General features: G+C 41.6%; 1 protein-coding gene across 2 annotated transcripts in view; it reads left to right on the forward strand.

Moving 5' to 3' along the window:
* Positions 1–21284, forward strand: part of Epp (Ecdysteroid phosphate phosphatase) — a 33719-nt gene that overhangs the window by 3366 nt on the left and 9069 nt on the right. Inside the window, exons 4-12 of one of the 2 annotated variants that reach the window (XM_084607009.1) lie at positions 2944–3139; positions 4114–4212; positions 6195–6364; positions 7968–8176; positions 8810–8912; positions 11988–12149; positions 13202–13319; positions 17141–17263; positions 17349–17441. In XM_084607009.1, coding sequence (XP_084463135.1) covers positions 2944–3139; positions 4114–4212; positions 6195–6364; positions 7968–8176; positions 8810–8912; positions 11988–12149; positions 13202–13319; positions 17141–17263; positions 17349–17441 — 1273 coding nt within the window. The remainder of the gene's footprint in view (positions 1–2943; positions 3140–4113; positions 4213–6194; positions 6365–7967; positions 8177–8809; positions 8913–11987; positions 12150–13201; positions 13320–17140; positions 17264–17348; positions 17442–21284) is intronic. The other variant, XM_084607010.1, reaches the window with a different exon arrangement.

The raw sequence follows: 21284 nt of genomic DNA on the forward strand, positions 1-21284 counted from the left end.
ATTGAGCAGTTTAAGCCATCAGGGGCCCAATGTCATTTTCCATGCCCATGTGGCAAGGGTATTAATTGCCTTTGAAAGCATAGAGTTCGGCAAAGGTTGCATTGCAAAGGTGTGGGAAACTTTCAGATTACAAGTGCATTGTTTTATCCTTTCAGAGAGTGACTGGCCTCTTCCATTCCTGTTATGTATGCAATTTTTCACAGAATGCTCTAAGATTTTTCATAAGCCATAGAAATGGGGTTGGACTCGCAAAGGAAAAAGAACTGTAAAAAATATGACAAATTCAACTTTCGAAAATCAGTTTTACCTGAAAGAATGTCAATAGCATATGCCACATTTAGCTTGGTATTGAGTAGGGGTCACCCTCTGTCGAAGGAGAAAACGGTACGGAAGCAAAAGACATTGTAGGGCAGCAGTGTCATTTGGTGAAATGGGGTATGTTGCGTTATGATATATTCCTCCAGTACATTACATGCCTCCGCAAACCAGGAGGCTCAACCTCTGTACCAGATGTTATCTGCTAGCATAGCACTGATCACTGTCAACACCCACCTAGGGCAGCTGTTTGATTGGTAAAGTAGGTTTCAACACCGCATGTACAGACTCTTACTCCGAACCTTATATAAGTGCCACAAAACATGTTATGCTCTGGCTATAGCAAGGGTTAAAGAGTGGTTCCATCACTGCCATCAGCATGCCGACTACATGATGTCCATTCTCTTGCTAAGCCCAAAGATACAACCCAACGGTAACATGACTGATTATCTATTGGTAGTCAACATTGACTTGAGTTTGTGTGTAGGATTTCCATCTGTTTACCTCTGATTTTGGTAGCATTTTCGTCTACAAGCACAGCTCTAAACACAACAATTTCTGCTTAAATTACTAATCAAATGCTCTAGTTTAAAACGGGGCAAGGTGGACCAAAAGTGACTTTTGATGTGTGGGAATGCAACACTTTAGAACCAAGAAGAAAAAAAAAAGATTCATCAGTAGAAAATATATTTGCCAAAAAAGAACACACATTCTCATAAAATAAAAAGTAAAGTCCAACCCCTAGCTAGGTATAGCCTGTTGTAGCATACTGAGTCCAACGCAGCTACAGCGTGAGGTCTAGCAGAAGAAATCCAGGAACCATATATAAATCAATAGTGGCATGCAGTTTCTTTTGGATTGAAAACACTGCTTGACTGTCGTAAAATAGCTTCAATCGCCTGAATTTGTGCATCCTAACTAGAATATGTGCATTTACCTCTGCTATTTAGGATGTATTGTCTTTCTCCACTGTTACCACCATTACTAGCTTTTCTAACTCAATCTCATTGGATATTTGTGGTAAACTGAACTGTTTATCTGACGTTTCTTGTGAAACTGAGTGTTCACTTTCAAGTGAACTGTATTTACCCAGATTTGCTGACAGGAAAGGGAAGATTGCCGAGATAATCTTGGTGGTACTTGAGTGTAACAGTTGAAGTTATGGCAGCCTCTCATAAATCAACCTTGGTGCCTCATGAATAATTAAGCCTTTGGTTTTGGCAGTCTGCTTGTTGCTCAGTTAAGCTGTGGAAAAATGACCTTGCAGTGTGTGTGTACTTATTAAAGCCTGGTCTGCACTAGGTTTGTGTGTGTAAAAGGACTCCACAAGTGACGTATGAATGAAAGAAGCCAACAGTCGGCGAAGCTAAGGAATGCATAGATTTTTTCTTTTTTCTTTTTTTCTGCTTGCCTGATTTCGTAGTGTAGTTCTAAATAAGGTCAGCAGCAACAGTACTAAATAAGATCAGCAGCAAAAACAAAAACAAAGTCGCAGACGCCTTTCTCGGCCTTGCCAACTCTTCTCACCAACTGTTGGCTTCTTTCATTCGTGTGTCGTAACAGGCCCTTCATTTCCCCTTGAGTTGTCTATGAGCAATGTGTAACTTATGTGCATCTGTGATTTTTGTTCTTACGAACTCAATAATGAAATTGCACTCGTAAGCAACTGCAGATGTTCATCCATGTGTTCATGCTTATAGCAGGCACTCCACCTGGAGTGCGTCCATGTTGAACCAACTTGGCTCGTCACCGCAGGATTGACGAGTTAATAAATTCCCCTCCTAGTGCATTTAGTACAACCAGTAGCGCCAGTCGCATTTTTTGAAGTGTAATTGCATGGTATTAGGCCTTTAGTGCAACACCTTTTTCCTCCATAGAAAAGGTTTGGTTTGGTTTGGTTTGGTTTGGTTTGGGGGGTTTAACATCCCAAAGCGACTCAGGCTATGAGACGCCATAGTAGAGGACTCCGGAAATTTCGACCACCTGGGGTTCTTTAACGTGCACTGACATCGCGCAGCACACGGGCGCCTTGCTTTTCGCCTCTATCGAAAAGCGGCCGCCGAGGCCGGGATTTGATCCCGCGTCCTTGGAAACAGTAGTCGAGCGCCGTAACCACTGCGCCACCCCGGTGGGGCCCTCCATAGAAAAGTATTAGCATTTGTAAAGAGTTAGAACGCAATCAGACGGAAGGTAGGGATAAGTGAGTGGTATTGAGTTAGTAGAAGTTAATAGTATATTAATACTGTTAGTACCAGTGTTGAATATGCAGAAGTTATAGTAAGTTAATATTAAATTACGTTATCTTCTGCCAGAGCTTGAAGATTAAATGCAATTATGCAAGAAGGGTGCAAAGAAAAACAGCATTAATTCATCTTTAAATCGTTTCGTGTTTGTTGTGAATTCTGCTACTATTGGTCCTGCTGTGTAGCTGCGATTTTCCCAAGACAGAGCTTAGTAGTCTAGCATTTGTGAGTAGTGGCAGTGGTGTAGAAGATACTTTACAAGCTATGCATCGAGGCAGTTGCATAATAAACTGCAGATGCCTGCTGCATATCTCTTCCCTTTCTCTTTTCACTACCTAGCATGGGAACGTGTTATGTCTGTCTCAGAGCAATGTTTTCCTTGCAGGCTCCCGACGATGCCATTGGGCATCTTAGCCGAGCATTGCAGCATGTAGTGGAGAAACTGAAGGGAGAACTTCCAGAGTCTATTAAGCTAGAGCATTACACTTCCCAAACATTTCTTGGACTATTTGTGGCTGAAGAACACAATGATGCACTAAAGAAACTTGCAGTTTATTTTATGCGGGAAGTCTCTGAGTTTAGTAAGTAATACCTTATACCATTCCTCTTTCTATTTTTACCTGCATTTCTGTTTTGTTATGCCTTGGTAAGAGAACCACCGTAATGTGCATGCAGTGTTGTGCAAAGTAGGCATATTATGAGCAGTCTTTGATACAAGCTTATTGCAAATTATTTTATTTCTTGTGACTCTGTTATTAGCCTCACAATTTGAACCAGATTTTCACGCCTGGGTCTAGATGTACTGCTTGACATTGAAGACTAATTATTGTTATTATTGAAATGTGTCAGCCCGTTTACGTACCCTCAAAGGCCAGTATCGTTACCTTCTGAGTTCAGTTTAAAATCATGCTTACCGTTTGGCCTTTAAGCCATGATGTTGTTATGTGTGGCATGGAGAGCCAGTTTAGCATCACATATTGCACATAAATAGCTTTTTCTGGGATTGTTGGTTTGCATTGAGAAATATTTAAAACGGTAAATCCCACCATGCAGCATAATACTTTTTTTTTACTGTAAATAGATCTGAAGAGAGTGCTGTCTGGATTATTATTGTTAGTGTTGCAGTGTTACAGTTGTTCTCAGCACTTCTTGACTGTGTAGTAACTTGGAGCTGATGTCTATGTTCAATTGTGGGGATAACTTACGGTGTGAGCATTCTTTGTCACTGTTGTCCTAACTGCAGTGTCACAACTTTTCGGGCCTGTTATCGGCGTGTTCAGTTTTCATGTCTTGTATGTCTTGACTATTAAGGTTTCGAACACTTTCAGTATTGAACCATTCCATTGAGATTATAGCAGCCGATGCATGATTGAACATCTTGGGATGCTTGTTTTGTCCGTTGTGCTCATTGTTAGTGTGTTTTCATTTTTATTGTACTTTGCATGGTAGTTCCAAACATTGCATTTCAGACTAACTTCCTCAAGACTAGTAAGCTGTGTGTGCCTCTCTCTAACATGACTAACCCTGGGCTGTGCACCCTGTTCTGTCTTTGTAGTTGTAACCGATATCGGGGCACTGGAGGTGTTGGGAACTTGCTTCCCATGGTGCTCGACCTCTTATTCTTCCCTTAGCAAGACTGCCTCTCGAAACAGGCGTAAGCTTGTCCCTGATCACCACTCTTTCTTCAGTTATGCATTGTGCCGTCCATATAACACCTCTGCCTGTTCACTACCACATTTTCTCATTTTGATGAAAGCTGTAGTTGTTACATTCACAAGAAAGTGGAAAACATAAAGTGCAGCTGTTAAACAGCGTGAGCTTTGTGGAATCCTACAGCTTTGCTGAAATGCATGAGCATGTATGTGTCATGGTTGGTCCAAAGGTACAGTCTCACAGTGCTTTTAAGAGTAAATTTGTTTTTTAAATCAGAGGAGTGCCCTCTGTGTTCTCGTGATTACTGATTATATTATTATATTATTATAGATTCCTTGAAAGTCATCTTGTTTATTAGTATTGTGAAGCAATGGAATGTTATCGGCTGGCTTCTAAAATGAAAAAATAATCTTGCATGTCTGTTGTGACAGTGCCATTGGTGACAGTGTCATCTTTTGTGCAGTCTTTTTTTTTTTTTTTTGCTTGCCTGTTTGCTTAGTTTCACAGTTAAGATTTAGGTTTCCTTCCTGTCTTTATGGTGCTTTGTTGTTAACGACGTGTTACATGTGACAAGAATACCTTCTTGTCGTTGGAATGCTCATAGTTGGGGACTGGCACCAATAGTTAAAGAAAAATTTATAAACCAGAACACGCATCGCTCAAAGGAACAGGCATTAAAGCTTTTTTTTGGTGGCTGAATCACTGCAATGTTTGCGCACAGATTTTGGGAAGAGGTCATATTCGATGGCGAGTTTTGTTTAAGTCTGTGTTTGGATGTGATGCTTCATTTAGCCTAGGGGTCATGATTTTCTCACCACTTCACCTCAGCTCTTTGATGGTCTTTATAACCTCTGTTGCACCTACACTCTGTTCCAGCCATTACGAAATTTTATTTCCTTTTTATCTGCCGTTGCCGCATGCATCCGGCATTTCTAACATAATCTAGTCAGAATAGGTTGGAGTACAACAAGATAATTAAAGGGTGCACGAATAAATTTTCTAATATCGACTCAAACACCTTCTTAACCAATTCGCTGAATAAATCATATAGCATCCCAAATGAATGAAATACCATCACAAGTGTTCGAATAGTTTTTGAATAACAGAAAAAGTTTGAATTGGGTTTGAATTGGAGTTTGAATTGTCTTGTGTTTTCCTGTTCGCGCTGTTTTTATTATCAAGCATATGGCTTTCATTCCTGGGTGACGTGACAGGGTTCGGCCAACAAGCCGTCTCTGCCTTAAGCATTACGTCCAAGTCCACAGCTCGTAAACCTCGCCCTCTCATCAATTGAAATGTGCATTAGCTTGTATGTTGACATCACTGGCAGAAAACTAACTACCTGGGGCACATCAAATGACAGTCGCAGAGTTAATATACTGACTCGTAGTGGACATCACTGTTTAACCTTTTAACAGCAGCATCTAGAACTTAGCATGTAACAACGGTGCCGTTAGCTGTTGTTTCACATAAATATTCATTTTGTGCAAATATTTGCAGAGATAATGAATAATCAATCATATATGCCATTTTGTTCAGCTTTTTTATTTTTCATTACTTGATTCAAGTTGAACTTTTGTTTAACTATTCATATTCAATTCAGGTACCGGAGCAAGATTGGGCATATTCGATTTGGTTTCAAAAATATACTTTTCGCATCCTTTACAAAGGAAAGTAATAAACAAAACCCACTACCAAGTGCATAAGCAAATCTGCAGCTCAGCCAGCCAGCCGAAGCATTGATGCCTGTCTAATTATGTGTCTTCTTTGATCTTATGCCTGTCGTGTCATCCTGAGCAACAAAGTAGTCTTTTCTTGCCTTAGGTGTTGAAAGTATGAGGTGCTGATCTGAACCATGTTCAAAACCTTTTTTCACTCAGTTTTTTATTGTTTTCTGAATGAGCTAGGATGTATTCAGGTCGGGTCGGTGTCGCGTTAACAATGCCCATTGCTGGTTCTGTCACTTTCTATACCCTCCTGCAGGCATCCAGGTGGAGCCATACTTGAAGGCCCTTCACATCACGCTCGCCTACCAATTTCAGTTGGAGCATTATGCCACCTTAGAGAAACTGAGCCAAGCCATTAACACCAATGCCTCGGCCTGCTGGGAACTCAGGCTGTACTCGCGAGACACCAGGATCAAAGGCAGCGAGGTACGGTGAGCAGCGCCACTTCACACAGACTTTAGTCATGCTCCCAAGCGTGGCTTTGATTTGCCGTCAAGCTATGTGAACTACGTGGTTGGAGGTTTCATTATTCTCTTTCTTCGTAGCACTCAGGTGGTTACTTTTTCTGCAGAATGGTCAGCCGAGCTGCTTGTGATGCTCACTAAGATGAAACATAGTAGTCAGTAGGTGCTGTTTAGCTCAAGGTATGCTTGCTGTGAAGTGAAGAATATTTCTAAACCGTCAGAATATGTCTTTTTTTTTTTAATTACATTATTCTAATTTGTAGTCTATAGGTAAATTTATATAGCATTTATTGTTAAGGCTGTTAAAAATAAATAATGTTAAAGATACATATTTTTATTGCTCTTTATTGCCTTTATTGTGACGGTGTTGTGAAGGAAATCAATAGTTATTTACTAAGTGTGTAATGGTGCATCACTTACTGCTTAGGCCAAAAGGCTGTGGGCATCTAATTTACATAAGAAAATATATATATATATATATATATATATATATATATATATGTATATATATATATATATATATATATATATATATATATATATATATATATATATATATAAATCATATTTATTGAATAATATTTGCTATGGACATTATTCGTTTTCTTTCATACTGCAAAGTGTTGATAACATCACCATTTGATTAAACCCAGGAAAGATGTTTTCATTTCTTTTAATGCCATATGTATTGTCTGAGTGGCAGAGCCCTGGCAAAGGACAAAACTATAGAGAAATAGATGGAAAATCACAAGGGCCAAACAATAAGCTGTTGGCCATTTTTGAGTATGAGCATTGACCCTGTAGTGTTAAAATTAAGACCTGACAACAATGTCAGCCTTTATGGCCCTATCCCTATTTTTGTTCCTGAAGCCACATTACCACAGAGCACTGATCTTTTGTAGTTAGTACCTGTTCAAATCTTCTTGACAAGGAACTGTGTTGTCAGAAGAGTAGATAACCATTCCTATTTCCAGAAAGGAGCCGTGATCGCACAGTACTCATTTTTACTTTTCGACATTGGCAACCAATGGCATTTTGCTTGCATTTGGCTGCTGCCACGTCCTTGCGTTTGCTTTTGTTATGGCCTTTGACGGATTCTGCATACTTCAGTGGTTAGTTGCTTTTTTGGTTATATTTTTTTAATATGGTGAGCACTTAATATGAATTTAATTGATTTTAGAATGCATTACTGTGTACAGTTAAAAAATCTCACTATTAGTGGTACATAGATTCACATGGCACCCTTCCTCTAATCACTGTTTTAATTCACACGTAATATTAAATTTGGCGTGTTGTAGGGGTATTGATATTATGACATACCAAATAGTTTAGCAATGCACAATTGGCGAAAGGGGTCAAGAACAGCCTAGTTGAATTCTCGAGTACGTTTTGAAAGCAAGATTAGTCAGGAGTGTTTTCTGTTACAATCCATGCTCTTATTAAGTCATGCTCTTATCTAGGGATCTTGCTATCTCACCCTGACGTGACATCAAATTTTCTGTGCCTGCCCGAGAGGGTTAGCAGTTCAGCTGGAGGAACTGTGTACAAGTCTCTCTGCCGCGCAGGTCCACAAAGTGCTTTACTCACACGTGCCAAAAGAACCCGATGAGTTGGAGCTTCTGATCGGCGACTTTGTGTATGTGAGCGGAGAGCACCTTGGTGCGGCCACTGACGGCTGGGTGGAGGGCACTTCGTGGCTCACGGGAGCCACGGGATTCCTGCCCAAGAACTACATCGAACGAACAGCTGAGTCGGATGCCTGGACTCTTCACAGGTACAGCGGTTCTCGATGTTTAAAAAGCAAATAAAGAAAACGAGAAGAAAAATTTTTCTATGTTCTGTCACCAAATCACCAAATTCGATGAAAGGAAAGAAGGCTATGACAACACTCAGTATCCGTTAACATCTGAAACCCTGCAAGAGGCACTAAAAATGCTTTCGTGTTCTGGCAGGAGACTTGCAGAGTAGGAACTGAATGCACAAGGTGAATGAACCTGCTGTCATGGGAGCTGTAATGTGTGTAGAGCAGGGACACCATGCAGCGGAGTGTCACTCGCTGAAAGCTGGTCATACATGTGCCTTATTTTCATGTTGAGGTGAAGTAAGTTAAAAATATTTAATATTTGTGGCAGCCTCAGCGTGCCACATGTCTATCAGCTTCGCACAAAGCTCTCATGTTCTTCCAAGTAAGCCTTGTTATTGCTTGTCTATGTTTGTACGTTGCTTTTTACGAAATTTTTTGCAGGAGCAATGGAGCACCCTGGAAACAGAATTTCGTACGATATTTCACGAAATGGGAATCTTAACGCTGCTAATACAACTTCATATTGCTTGCCCACATGTGTGTATGTCTGCAGGCTTCCGAATAATTGCTACTTTTTCCTTTTTTTTCTGGTGTGGCTTACAGATCCATAACGATTGTCAAGGATGTCTTCATCGATGGTCTTGATGATGGTATGCTCCAGAGGAGGCCAGCAGTGGCAGCAGCTCAGGCTCCACCAAGTCCTCAGGTAGGCAGTGCTTTTTAACTCTGAGAAGCTGATCTTCAACAGAGGGAGAAACTAACAGTGGATTAAGAGGAGGAGGAACTCCCGAAGGTATAACTGGATCTCAATCATGGGCTGAAAATTGGAATTCCTTTAATAGGACACTAGAGGGAAATAACTGAAGGCAGATTATTCCTCAGAAGTAGTACTACTGTTACAAACTTTTGCCTTAAGAGGCTTAAGGCATAGATCTCCCCAACAGTCAACCCCATTTCATCTATGGAGTGTTGCTACACAGTAAATTCATTAGGCCAGTCAATCTGTGCATCGTGTGGACCGAAGAGAGAAGTTCATACAGCTGTAGTTTGCACACATCGAAACTGAATATGTATAACAGATCGGAAAATTGTACAAAGCCTAGAAAACTATGGAAGGTTACAACGGGTCCATAAAGGCAAAAGCCATCAAAGTCAACGAATGCAGTATAGTCCTAGACTTAGATGGCAATAACACTACCATGGATCGCACAGAATATTTACACGAAGAATACTTAACAGAGATCGAAGATGGTGCAAATAGTTATGAAATATGCAGAGGTGGTACGTAGGAGAGAACGGTAAAAATCGAGTGAGAGGGAATGATTATTTCAGGAATGTATGCAGTATGAAAAGTTATTGCACACTCCTGCATCACCTTTAGTGAATGGACCGGAGTTGATGGTGACACAGCTGCAGCAGGTAGATTGGTTGCAGCAGGTTTGCATACAAAGGTAGGACGACAGTCTGTTCTGTAGGAGGCATTCAAGAGACTAGACCTTACTAATGCACAATGCCCCAATAGAATAGAGCCCATTTTTTTAAAACCTTTTGCCAGGTTGCGCGATGCGGGGGAAGATCCCGCCAGAATAGGTTTAAACGTGCAGGTAGCCTGCCAGTATCCTTCGAGACTAAGAAGGCGGCTTGCAATAACTAGGGATTTTTCTGCTCGGAGAGGTAACTGGGCTGCCGAAAAAATCGCAAATGAGAATGCCGAAGCCTCTTCACATTCAAAGCACCCGCAATGAATTAACGCAGTGACGCCAACGCAGTGACATCATTTTTATGACGAATTTTTTATGGAGCTTTTTCATTAGTCAGAGGTGCGCTCCTCTCAAGGACCTGAAGCATGGGGAGAAACCCAAACTACCAAACTAGGTTTCACTCCCACCTTCCTCCCTTCCCTTACTGGGCGGTCCAGGTACCCACAGAACAAGTGTGACAGATACTGTGCCTTTCCTTTTCTATGAATCAATTATTATTATTATTATTATTATTATTATTGTCGTCGTTGTGGTTGTTGTTGTTTTGAGCCGGGCCAGCCATCACTGCTGTAAGGTACAAATGTAGGCTGTGTCTGCTTCCCCCATCCTCGCTATATTGCATACTGCACCTACCACATGGATAGGTATATGCTCGCCCTATGCATCACATGTGTCTGCACTTAATGCTTGTGTGTGATTGAAATAGGCTCACTGGATACAAGGGAAACTAGGTGAAATTGTGGAGGGCCGCCGCAAACTGGCAGAGCAAACCGCTATTGTGCTCATGCCCGCTTGCATCAGCAATAATTTTCGGAGCCAACATTTAGTGTGTTGTGAGATGTCATGTAATGAATGTACGCATAAGCTTCGAGGGATCCTAAGAAGCATCAAGCAGTCATAATGTTCTTCATTAAAACCCATGTCCGCACCGCTCATCGTGCAGTACTCTGTGCAGTCGACTCCTGTGTGTTGATTGACTAGCTATGTGGTAAGTAGGATCATAAACAATTCTTCTTATTGACCATGCTGTGGCAGTTGTAGTGACCGTTTTCATGAATTGCATAACAAAAAGTGTTGAGGTATGTACATTACGGGGTGCATGCATAATTTTGACAATTACACATCTGGTGGAAGAACATTCTTGTCACTTGTATGCAGATACCGTTAATACTGACTTAGCTGAATATCACTCCTATATGCTACAGCTCTGCTTTAGCGAGCAAGCACTCAAATGAAAGCTGCTAAAATCCGGCCTAGCATGTCTGTTAATCTGTGCCTGATCTATTATCTTATCAATCTTGGCCTTATCTATGGTGTGCATTATGGCCCTTGTTGGGAAGTCCTCCTCCTCCTCCTCCTCCTCCTCCTCCTCCTCCTCCTCCTCCTCCTCCTCCTTCTTCTTCTTCTACTGCTCTTCTGCAAACTGCGCAAAGAAAATTGCTTGTGAAAATTGGACAGAACTGGCCATAACCACGTGGAATCTTGACAAATATAGTGTCAGTTTTGTAGGACTAAAATGGTTGTAACAAATTATGAATTCCAGTAGCATATTTAAATTGCAGTAAAAAGAGTGTAGCAATATTCTGCATATTGCTAAGCATAGCCATACCAAACTTAATTGCGATGCAATTAGAGAAAGCACGGGAATGTCATGCACAAGCACTGAGATTGTGTAAAAACCATAAGAAAAAAAAAGTGAACCACGAGTGCACTAAATGCAGAAGCCAGCAGTCATGTTTGCATTTAGCCTTTCTTTCGGCCACCTGTTTATGCTGTTCAAGTATAAGACTTCATATTCTTGGCGACGTTTGCCGTACTGCACTGCTTCCTCGTATTTCTGCTCTAATTGCCCATTGACAGCGAAATGGCATTCCTCAGGAGCTTATAAATACAGCTTCAATTAGTGTTGCGTGAACCTGCAAGTTGTGACGCTATGTGTCCTTTGCTTTTGCTCCAGCTTTTGGCATTTAGAAGCTTTTTTTTTCTCGTCAGAATGGCATATTTCCTATTGTCCGGTATTCCCGACATACTATTACTTTTTAGTGTCCCTGATGTAAGGAGCAGCTTAGATGATGTTTTAGGATGTTAATACTACTTGCACAAGTACTAATCCATTCTTCTTCAAGTGCCTGCTTCTTCCTCGTGCATAAAGGATTGGATTGGAAAACATTTGTTGTCAATCCAATCCTTTGTGCACGAAGAAGAGGGAGTTTTGCTAGCCCTGCACTAGTAATGAGCGGGCATGTGGGTAAATAAAAAACAAAGTGTGTAAGCACAGTGGCTTGATTGGTTTGTCATAGGTGTGCCCCAAGGTGCCAGTGGCGCCGGTAGCGCCGGCGGTGTCTGCAGCTACGTCAGTCGCGCCGGCACCAGCTCCTCCACAGCCTGCGGAGAGAGAAGAGAAGGTTACCACCCCACCAAAGGAGATTATCTACGAGAATTTAGGTTTTTTAAATCAAGTGGTGAGTGATAGCAGCTAAAACACATTTTCTCTTATCTTCTATCGGCCAGCTGCCTTTATAAGGGTGCTAAACTAGGCGAGTTGAGGCATCTGCATTTTGGGAACATAGCACAAGGAAAATAAGGACAAAGAAGGGACTCACACGAGCACTTCGTGCATCCCCCCCCCCTTTTTTTGCCCCAAAATGCAAGTTGCCTTTACTGTTTCAGGCTTCAAACTTTTGGTATTATAATATAACTACTGGTGGAAGTTCTTATATGGACTTATTGCTTTGTACCTCCTCCTGAGCACCAAATAGCATTTCTTGTTCTTCCCGGGATCACACTGAGGGAAGAGGTATTTTAGGAGATACGGGAAAACAAAACTGTGAGATGTAATGCTTTTCAGTCTCTGCTGCCGTGCAGCATATCAGAATGAAAAATATTTTGTTGCATTATTTGCTCCTCCAAGCTTGTTGCCGTGCCTAATGTTTTAAGTTTCTCGCTTTCTAAGCATGAACATCTCTGATGCAAGGGTCGCAGAAGGCACAGCTCTAGAGAAGTGCATTGTAACTGGCCATGACACTCAGCATGACAGCTTGTGCATGCTTGGATGGTACTTGTATTGTCCTCCTGTGAAAGGTACACTGCCTTTTATGAATGAATGCATTTCTTGTAGGCTTCTGGGTGCATTAAAAAGTTGGGGCGCACCTGGATCAAGGTGACATATGTAACCTGATCTTGATGAGCTAGCGTAGATAAGAAAAAAATAAACACTAAACAGTGTCAGCACATACAAATGTATGAAATGGTGGGATCATTACAAATGCCGAATTGTATGCACTAGAAATCTGACTATAATGCTAGTGATTTGCTGTACATTTTTTTTTTTTCCCTGGTGATCAGAACCCATTATCATATATTGAAAACCTCTATAGCTTATATGTGCACATTGGGAAAAAAAAAAAAATTACGGTTTTATGCTTTTCTGGGCACTGATGTAAGCATTGTGTAGTTGCACCATATACTGTTTTTGCATTCCCCCCTCCCTCTTTTTTTTTTTTTTCTTTCAAAGGTGAAGCAAGAAAACATGAAGGTCAATTCAAGCCCCCGAAAGCTCTACGTTGCTCGACATGCCGAGCGGGTTGATTTCACATTTGGAGCCTGGTTGCCTATTTGTTTCGACGCAGCTGGTGAGTAGTGTTAAGCTATGACCATGCCTTCATGAACACTACCCCTTCTTTCTTTCTCTATTTATCTGCAGTGTTGTGGAAATGATAGCTGGGTTCAGAATTTTCAGAAACTTTATATATATATTTCATTAAAACTTGCACCCTACTAGTGCATTTAGCGCAGAAAGCCACTGTATATCTCTTAATTTTTTTTTTTGTCTGTTTTCCTAAGTATGTGTTTCAAATTGCTTTTTCTATAATCAGATTAAATCAGAATTTTTTTAAATCCCAGTGTGAAGAAAAAGTATGTGTTAATCACACTGGCACTTAGCCTGGTCAACCAGAATTCGGTACATGTAGTGAATATTGCAAAGAAAAATCGGCAAAACAGCTGAAGATGTCATGCAGCACAATGTCAGCGGTATGGATCTCGTGGGGTTGGGGGAAAATTTGTACCATCTGAAAATTCATATCATCAAAACAAACAAACTCCGTATGCAGAAGTATGGGAAAGGCATTCAGGCAGATCTGTTTATGGTTGTGGCCACATCTGAGCACTCACAGTGCGTACAGCTTGACCGGTGATCGCGACATCAGCGCTCCACCACAAACTGCTCCCTGTGTGTACAGCAGTATAGCGCACCTATAGTAATCGTGAGGTCAACGACGTGCGGGCCTCGTGCCGTGGCGAACAGCTCCCTGTACGTACAGTGCAAGCCCATTATACCTAGTGGCACAAGCCGAGGCACATTATTTTTTTTTTTTTTTTGGGGGGGGGGGGGGGGGGGGGGGTAGCCTCACCATAATATATGTACGTACAGTGCGACTAGCGATTGCAAAGTCAAAGACATGCAAACAGCTCGTATGGCTCGAGATTGTCCCACAGCTCACATGTTGATGTCATCTGTAGTGGCACGTGAAAGGGTTCGAAATATCCCAAAATCTGTAGCTTTTACGGATTGCACTTCAGCTGCAATCCGTACGGATTGCACTCTGCTTTCAGTAATTCCTTTTCACTAGACTCTTCCTTGTGTTATGTATTGGGAAAAATATTGTTCGTGGAACTCGTGGTTCCTGAGAAAACAACATTGAAATAATTGGCTTTGAGTTGAAAAAAAAGCACCTCATTATGAAATTGCACTTTAACAAATTAATTAATGCACATTGATACATAATTTTTATGTCCACTAGCTAGGTATTCGTTTCAACAGTCGTTATTTCTCTTGTTTATATGTTCCCTTGCTTATTGGGCCTTTTTTGGGATCATCTGTGAAGCCTTTCAGTGAAACGAAGCCTTTGGTGGTGTGCCTAAGGCAACTATTGTGCCATGTAGCAATCCTGGTGAAACAACAAATGACATGATAATGTGCACTGCGGTGGTGTTGCCGTCATTAAAAACGAGCACTGCGTTGACCTGGTACGTTTTCACTGTCTCAAGACGCAAACACATCTTTTGGAGGAGAGGTTCTCAAACCCTAGTTCCGCGGGCTGCTTTTGTGGGTTCTGTGAGCTCCCACACAGGACTGCCCCCTACTAGACCATTCTTCAGTTTCGCGCAATCAGCATCGGTGCCGTTCACAACAGACCTTGGCAGTGCGCCAGTATGCTGCAAGCACTACTGGTTTCGCTCAGGCGACACACCACGTGACATGTCTAGTGTAGGAGAGAGGAGGCCGTCAGCAGGGTCGCACAATCCCTCTGGCACGTCAGTCGTCTGCAGACAGTTATGTGTGCGTCTTCGACTCGACCACTTTGTCGCAGTGGTTATACCCCCAATTGCTACCCAAGTGATGACGAAGACATTGTTGAATGAGAGGAAGACATCATTGGCAATGATCTCTTCCTCGACATTGAATAAAGCATTATGTTGAATTAAGGCACATGAAACCTTGAAACAAACCCAATTATGTCTTCCTAGTAGACTACGCGAACTAGGAAATTCTCGTCACTTTGCAGCGAGAATGCCTGATTGTCACCGGTCTAGTGCGTAAGAAATAGCAGACACATTTCATTTAAAAAAACAAAAAATGAATATATTTTTAAATACATTGTGGCCACAAAAAGTAATGCTTTCGCATTCTCACACATAGGTAGTCCTAAGTGTGTCTACCGAATTTTTCTGTTTTAGATTTAGCGGTCTGAGTGAGATTCGGTGTGGGAGTTGATAAAAATGTTGATTGCCAATGCAAGAAAACAAACACCTACAAAATTTAACTCAACAAAAAAGCAGGAAGGATCCATACATAAGCAACATCGCTCAATTCTGACGCTTGTGTGATGGGACGAGTTGGTTCTTTGGTACATATTGACTGCTGTTGAGTTTCTTTGGGGCAAAAAAGTTTAAAAATTCCAGGCTTTTCGCACTCTTCCAGAAATATTGAAGACCAATTTGTAGTTTGTCTTCTCATGGATGCATTTCTTTTTCTTTCTCTGCCAATGTATGTCCGGGTCAGGAAATCACTTTTAGCTCATCCGTGCTTTCTGCCAACAGCAAAAACTTCAGAGAATAAGCATGGGTAGAAGACGATAGCTACCATATACAGTTAAATCTCGTTACAAGAGACACTCGGTTATAAGAGACATTTGAAAATGGTTTGGTTGCTTTTCCTATGTCTGTCATGTTAACAACATTGCATACAAGAGACATGGTTACAAGAGACACTCGGTTACTAAGGACAACTTGTTCATGTCCCTGGAGTAAATTATTCACTATTTAGAAGAGACACAACCCAGGTGTGCTCATGCAATGCATCTGGAACATACCAACTCGTACATGATACACTTCAGATTCCTTTAGCTCAATTCTGTTCCATATCAGTGTCCTTTTTGTTGTATATGTGAGGAACTGAGGAGTGCTTCCCCATGATTGGAAAGTCAAAACGACCCCGCTGTTTCAGCCACTGGCATCGCATTACTGTCACCTACGAAGCAAATCAAAATGCATGAATGACATCCAGCATTTTTAATTCCTCGCTGTTAAAATTTGATCACAAGATGAAAGCTCAGAATCCTGATGTCTCTCTTTGTGAATCATCTGAGGGTGACGAGCATGTAAGCATCTGAGGATGACAAGCATGTAAGAGTGCTTCAAAACTATTAGAGCAACAGGAAGGCGTCCAACGTAAAGTGCTTTACCTCCAAAATTTGGGAAGGGATACACTCTGCACTCACAAAAATACATACTAGTATGAATAACTTCTTTAAGCTGTCATGAACAATTTCTACTAATGCGTGTGGATGCATTTATATGCTGAGGTGCAGTAAACTGATCAACACAGTGCTTTTAGAATTTTTGGTTACTAGAGACCTTGCTTACAAGAGACATGTTTTTTGGGTCCCTTGAGTGTCTCTTGTAATGAGGTTTTACTGTAGAGGCAGCTCCCTGTGACAGATGGCACTGCCAAAATTAAACAAAATGATGGTCAGAATAGGTTTACTAGTGCAGAATAAGTGCTTGCAGAACCACTTCATTGGTATTAGCAATTTCAATAACCGTCACACGCTAGTCCTCGAGCTGTAAGAAAAAACATTTTTAAAATTGCTATTCCAAGTTAAATTGCACTGAAAAAAAAGTTCAATAAAAAAATACTTAGCCTCCTCTGCTCCGCAGAGGGCCACTTAAACTGTCGTCTGCTGCGACTGTTTAAGGGATTGCAGCAGACTATCAATGGTGGCCAGTGCAGTTTCCCCAAAAGAGGAAGGCTGGGAAACGGGGAGAGGTGCACTCTACCATGCAGCCAAGTTGCCGTGCTTATTGGGATGCCAAGCTATCAACTGCACAGTATAATTTCTGCTCTTGACAACGGCACACACGCAGTTTCTCTTGCATTTTGTTCTCTCAGGGAACTACACGAGGCGGGACCTGAACATGCCAGCCACTGTACCAGAGAGGAAAGGAGGATACCATGACTATGCAAAGGACTCTCCTCTGACCAACATTGGCCTGTATCAGGCCACACTGACAGGTTCGGAAGTGCTTTCTTTGAATTTGCTGTCTTTGACAGACCCCAGACATGTCTCCAGCGTCTGTTTCATATCATTGACTTTCAGGGAATGCTATGAGTGAAAGCGGCGTCACATTCTGTCACGTCTTTTCATCTCCCTCCTTGCGCTGCATACAGACGTGCACCAATATGTTAACAGGTATGTCCTGTCCCCCCTATCTTCTGTGTGCGTCTTCCTTGTGCTCTGGCCACTATGTCAGAGTGTGCATGAATGTTTGGGTGTTTTGGGTTTAGTGGTCAGGAAGGGACTAGCGTGGTTGCTAATGTCCATTTATGATTACTGAATCATCTCACAACTATCATGGCAGTAGAGTGGAAATTTGGGCGTGTTGGTACATATTAATTTCACTCGCAGCGCGCCAACGCAGGGCTATAGACGGAGGAGCAGCACATGTTTGTGTGTTATTCTTCGTCTGTAGTCCTATCTTCGCGCGCTATGAGTGAAATGAATATCACGGCAGCTTTCTTATTAAATCTCTACCTGAAATCGATGCAGTTGTTTCAGAGTTGCCGCTTTTCAGTATTCGAATGACACCACATTGTTGCAGCTAGTATATCCACCCGTAACGAAGTAGGTCGCTTCTTGATTTATTTGCGGAACTGCATAACATCGTCAGGGTCTGTGTGCTCTGAGTTAACCCATGGCTTCATATTCAAGCACAAGCTTCAGCTTTGGGAGGTCACAGATGTTATCCCTGCAGCCATGGATCTGCCCAACCGGTCAATCCAATAGGAACAGGCCTAGTGCTCGGCTCTCCAGCGGTGCACTGCATGGGAATGACAGCCTGGGCCTCAAATCCTTTTGTGGGCAACAAATGACTTCACATCGAGAGGAAACCCACTTCTACATTTGAAATAACCTTACACCAACTTTTAACATTCTTTAAGAAACTCGGTGCATCTCCCAAGCTTCATCCTGCTTTTTATGCTACTTTTAGATAGGGGTGTAACTCACATAGTAGCTCCACCAAGACTTGATGTCAGGTACAGTATGTGCTGGTTTTCCATTGTAGTGCGGGTAAATGTGGGAATTAGTCTTGGTTTTGGTTTGAAGCCATACATTTTAAATGGCGGACTGAATTGAGACCACCTTACTGAACCATGCTTACTTCATTTTCACGTAGAAGCCCAGTTTCACCCAGTACCTATGACCCAAACACATTTATTTGCAAAAATATTTATTCTACAATACCTGCCTTGCCACGATGGTGCAGTGGTTAAGATGCCCAACTACTGCGCCGGAGTACCCGGATTCGATCCAGACTGCCTGCGGCTGCGTTTAAATGGAGGCGAAACGGAGAGGCATCCGTGTGCTGTGCGATGTCAGCACAGGTTAAAAATCCCTAGGTGGTCTAAATTGCTCCAGAGCCCTCTACTACGGCACCCCTTTCACTCTTTCCTCTCTCACTCCAACCTTCCTTCTTTTCTTATGGTGGGGTTCAGGTGTCCACAGGCCAAGTGTGACAGATACTGTGCCTTTCCTTTCCTGTGAACCAATTATTATTCTACAATGCCTAGTTTTTCCAGTGCATGAAGGTGAAAACACTGCAGATAAATTTAGCGGATATTTTGTACTTATTCTAGAAAGGTGTTTTCCTTAAATAGTGTTTTTTTTTTTTTTTAACCTCTTCTATGTATGTTATTTAAGATAGTGCCTAATTTGAGAGTAAGTTTGAAATGTGCGACTCAGGAGTGGGCATCAGCTCCTAGGCTATTCTGCATTTAAAATGGTTTTCGTGATGGTGAATGCTTTTGCAGTATACAAAGGCAGGCAGACCATGCTCAGGTTCCCAAGTGCTAAAAAGGATATGATAATGTGTGCAGGAAGTATTGAAATAAATAAACAAAATAAGATATTTAACATGTAATTTCTGCATTTTTTATATGCTAAAAAAAAAACATTTTATGTCCTAGTCAAAAACTGGTGCTAAATGTAAATTGCCTTTTTTTGCAAAATTTACTTTGAAAGAAAAAAAGAAAAGAGCCTAAATTAAGCAAATTTTGCAAAAAACCCAAGCTAAATTTGAGCTACAAAAATTTCACCCTGTTTCTAGTCTCCAACTCAAATCATCCTTCAACGTTGTACAAGTTGTTCTTGTTTGTGGCAGATTCATATATAAATTATTTAACTGTGGTAGACAAATATGGTGGGGGGAAGTTGTACAGGGCCATGGCAATTCGTTCTTAGTGTCTCTGGAGGGACAGGCTTAGGCTTACCCTTTATGCCAGAGCTCCCGCAGTGCATGATGCCGAATGCAGCTCTTAGTGTTTTTCACACGGAGGAGCAGGCATGACACTTGTGCATCTTCAGGGCAAATTCTAGCTGCTTTTTTTTTTTAATATATATATATAGCTATATTTGTTGTACATCTGATGGAGTGCACAGAATGGAATAAACAAGTTAAGGGAGATTGCTTTTTCTAGCTCAGCATGAGCAGAAATGTGACTCCATCTCTAAGCTCAAATATGTGTTTTCTGCAGCCATAAGATTCATGAATTACTGTTGTTTTATCTATTATATTTCTTGCGGTGCTTATGGGCATTATAGTTATGGTGGGCATTATATTGAACAGTACGGCAGCACAAAGTACAAGGAGAATAAGGCATCTGGCAGACAAAAATAACAAGCCAACCAGCTCTTAAGAAGAAACAGATAATGCTTGCAAAATAAGAAAAGGTGCAAAAAGTTGCATATAACATTGGCAGCAGTTTCAAGTAGTACTAATCGTGTTTCGTCTATGGCTCTGGCAAATGAGATAAAACTCTTCTGCCCTGTGTTAGTCTGAAGTAATAAAGAATCATGAAGTACTCTGGTTCAACACCATACAATGAAAACAAAGTGGTGGTCTATACGGGATGATAAGTATCAAATTGAGCTATACAATCACATTTCAGAAATGGAATATGACAGAATGTTTACATAATTTGCTTATATATATATATATATATATGTACACCGTTGCACAAGAGTGGAGAGACCACGCGTTTTGACAAAACTGCACGGCACCTTTTTTTTTTATGGCGAAGCGGTCATATCTAAGTTATGCATAGGGTAACCGTACTAATATGCTTGCCATCTTGCCCAAGCAAATTATTCTGGTGCGTCTTTTTGTACAGAAAAATAGTAATTGCAGCAGTTGGTTTATGTGGTCTCTACTTTTGCATGGGGGTGTAAATAGAGCTGTTTGATTAAATTTTGAGTGAAACGCCAGCTCTATTGATAAAACTGAGTGAAGGCATTCAGGTCTTGCGTCTTTTCATGCTACTACCTTCACGCTTGGTACATTGGCGTGCTGTCGTCTGGAGCAAGTTTCACATTTGACTCCAAAATATGTAGTCACTAAATAAGGGCCAGACTGTAAAAATTTCTGTGTTGAACTACTGGCACACGCATTGCTCACTAGATCGCAAGTTAGAGTCTACGTTATTTCAGACGTAATGTATCTGTAATACTTGCCTGCATTGTCTGATATGGAAGAGAAACTGGAATGGTATAATAATAATTGAATCACAGGAAGGGAAAGACGCAGTATCTATCACGCTTGTTTCTGTGGACACCTGAACTGCACTGTAAGGGAAGGGAGAAAGATGGGAGGGAAAGTGGATAGAGAGAAGGGGTACCCGGGTTCGATCCCGACCGCCGGCGGCTGCGATTCCATGGAAGCAAAACGAAGAGGCGTCCCTGTGCTGTGCGATGTCAGCGCACGTTAAAGATCCCCGGGTAGTTGAAATTACTCCGGAGCCCTCCACTGCGGAATGGTATTCCCCAGATTTCACCTTTTGTGACGTGCTCACTTAAATCGCATTGACACAACCCCAGCACCCAGGTTTTCACAAACCCCAGCTTCTGCAGTCTTCAGCCAGTCAGTTGTCGGGGGTGTTAGTTATAGGAGGTTTTATGGCGCAATGGCGACTGCGGCTATCACGCATCAAACGCACTGGTATCGGCTCGGGCCTGCGATGATCGTGCTAAATACACGAA

This window comes from Amblyomma maculatum, chromosome 6 (genome assembly GCF_055883805.1).
Source record: "Amblyomma maculatum isolate TAMU_Amacu chromosome 6, ASM5588380v1, whole genome shotgun sequence".
In the NCBI taxonomy this organism is placed as follows: domain Eukaryota; kingdom Metazoa; phylum Arthropoda; class Arachnida; order Ixodida; family Ixodidae; genus Amblyomma; species Amblyomma maculatum.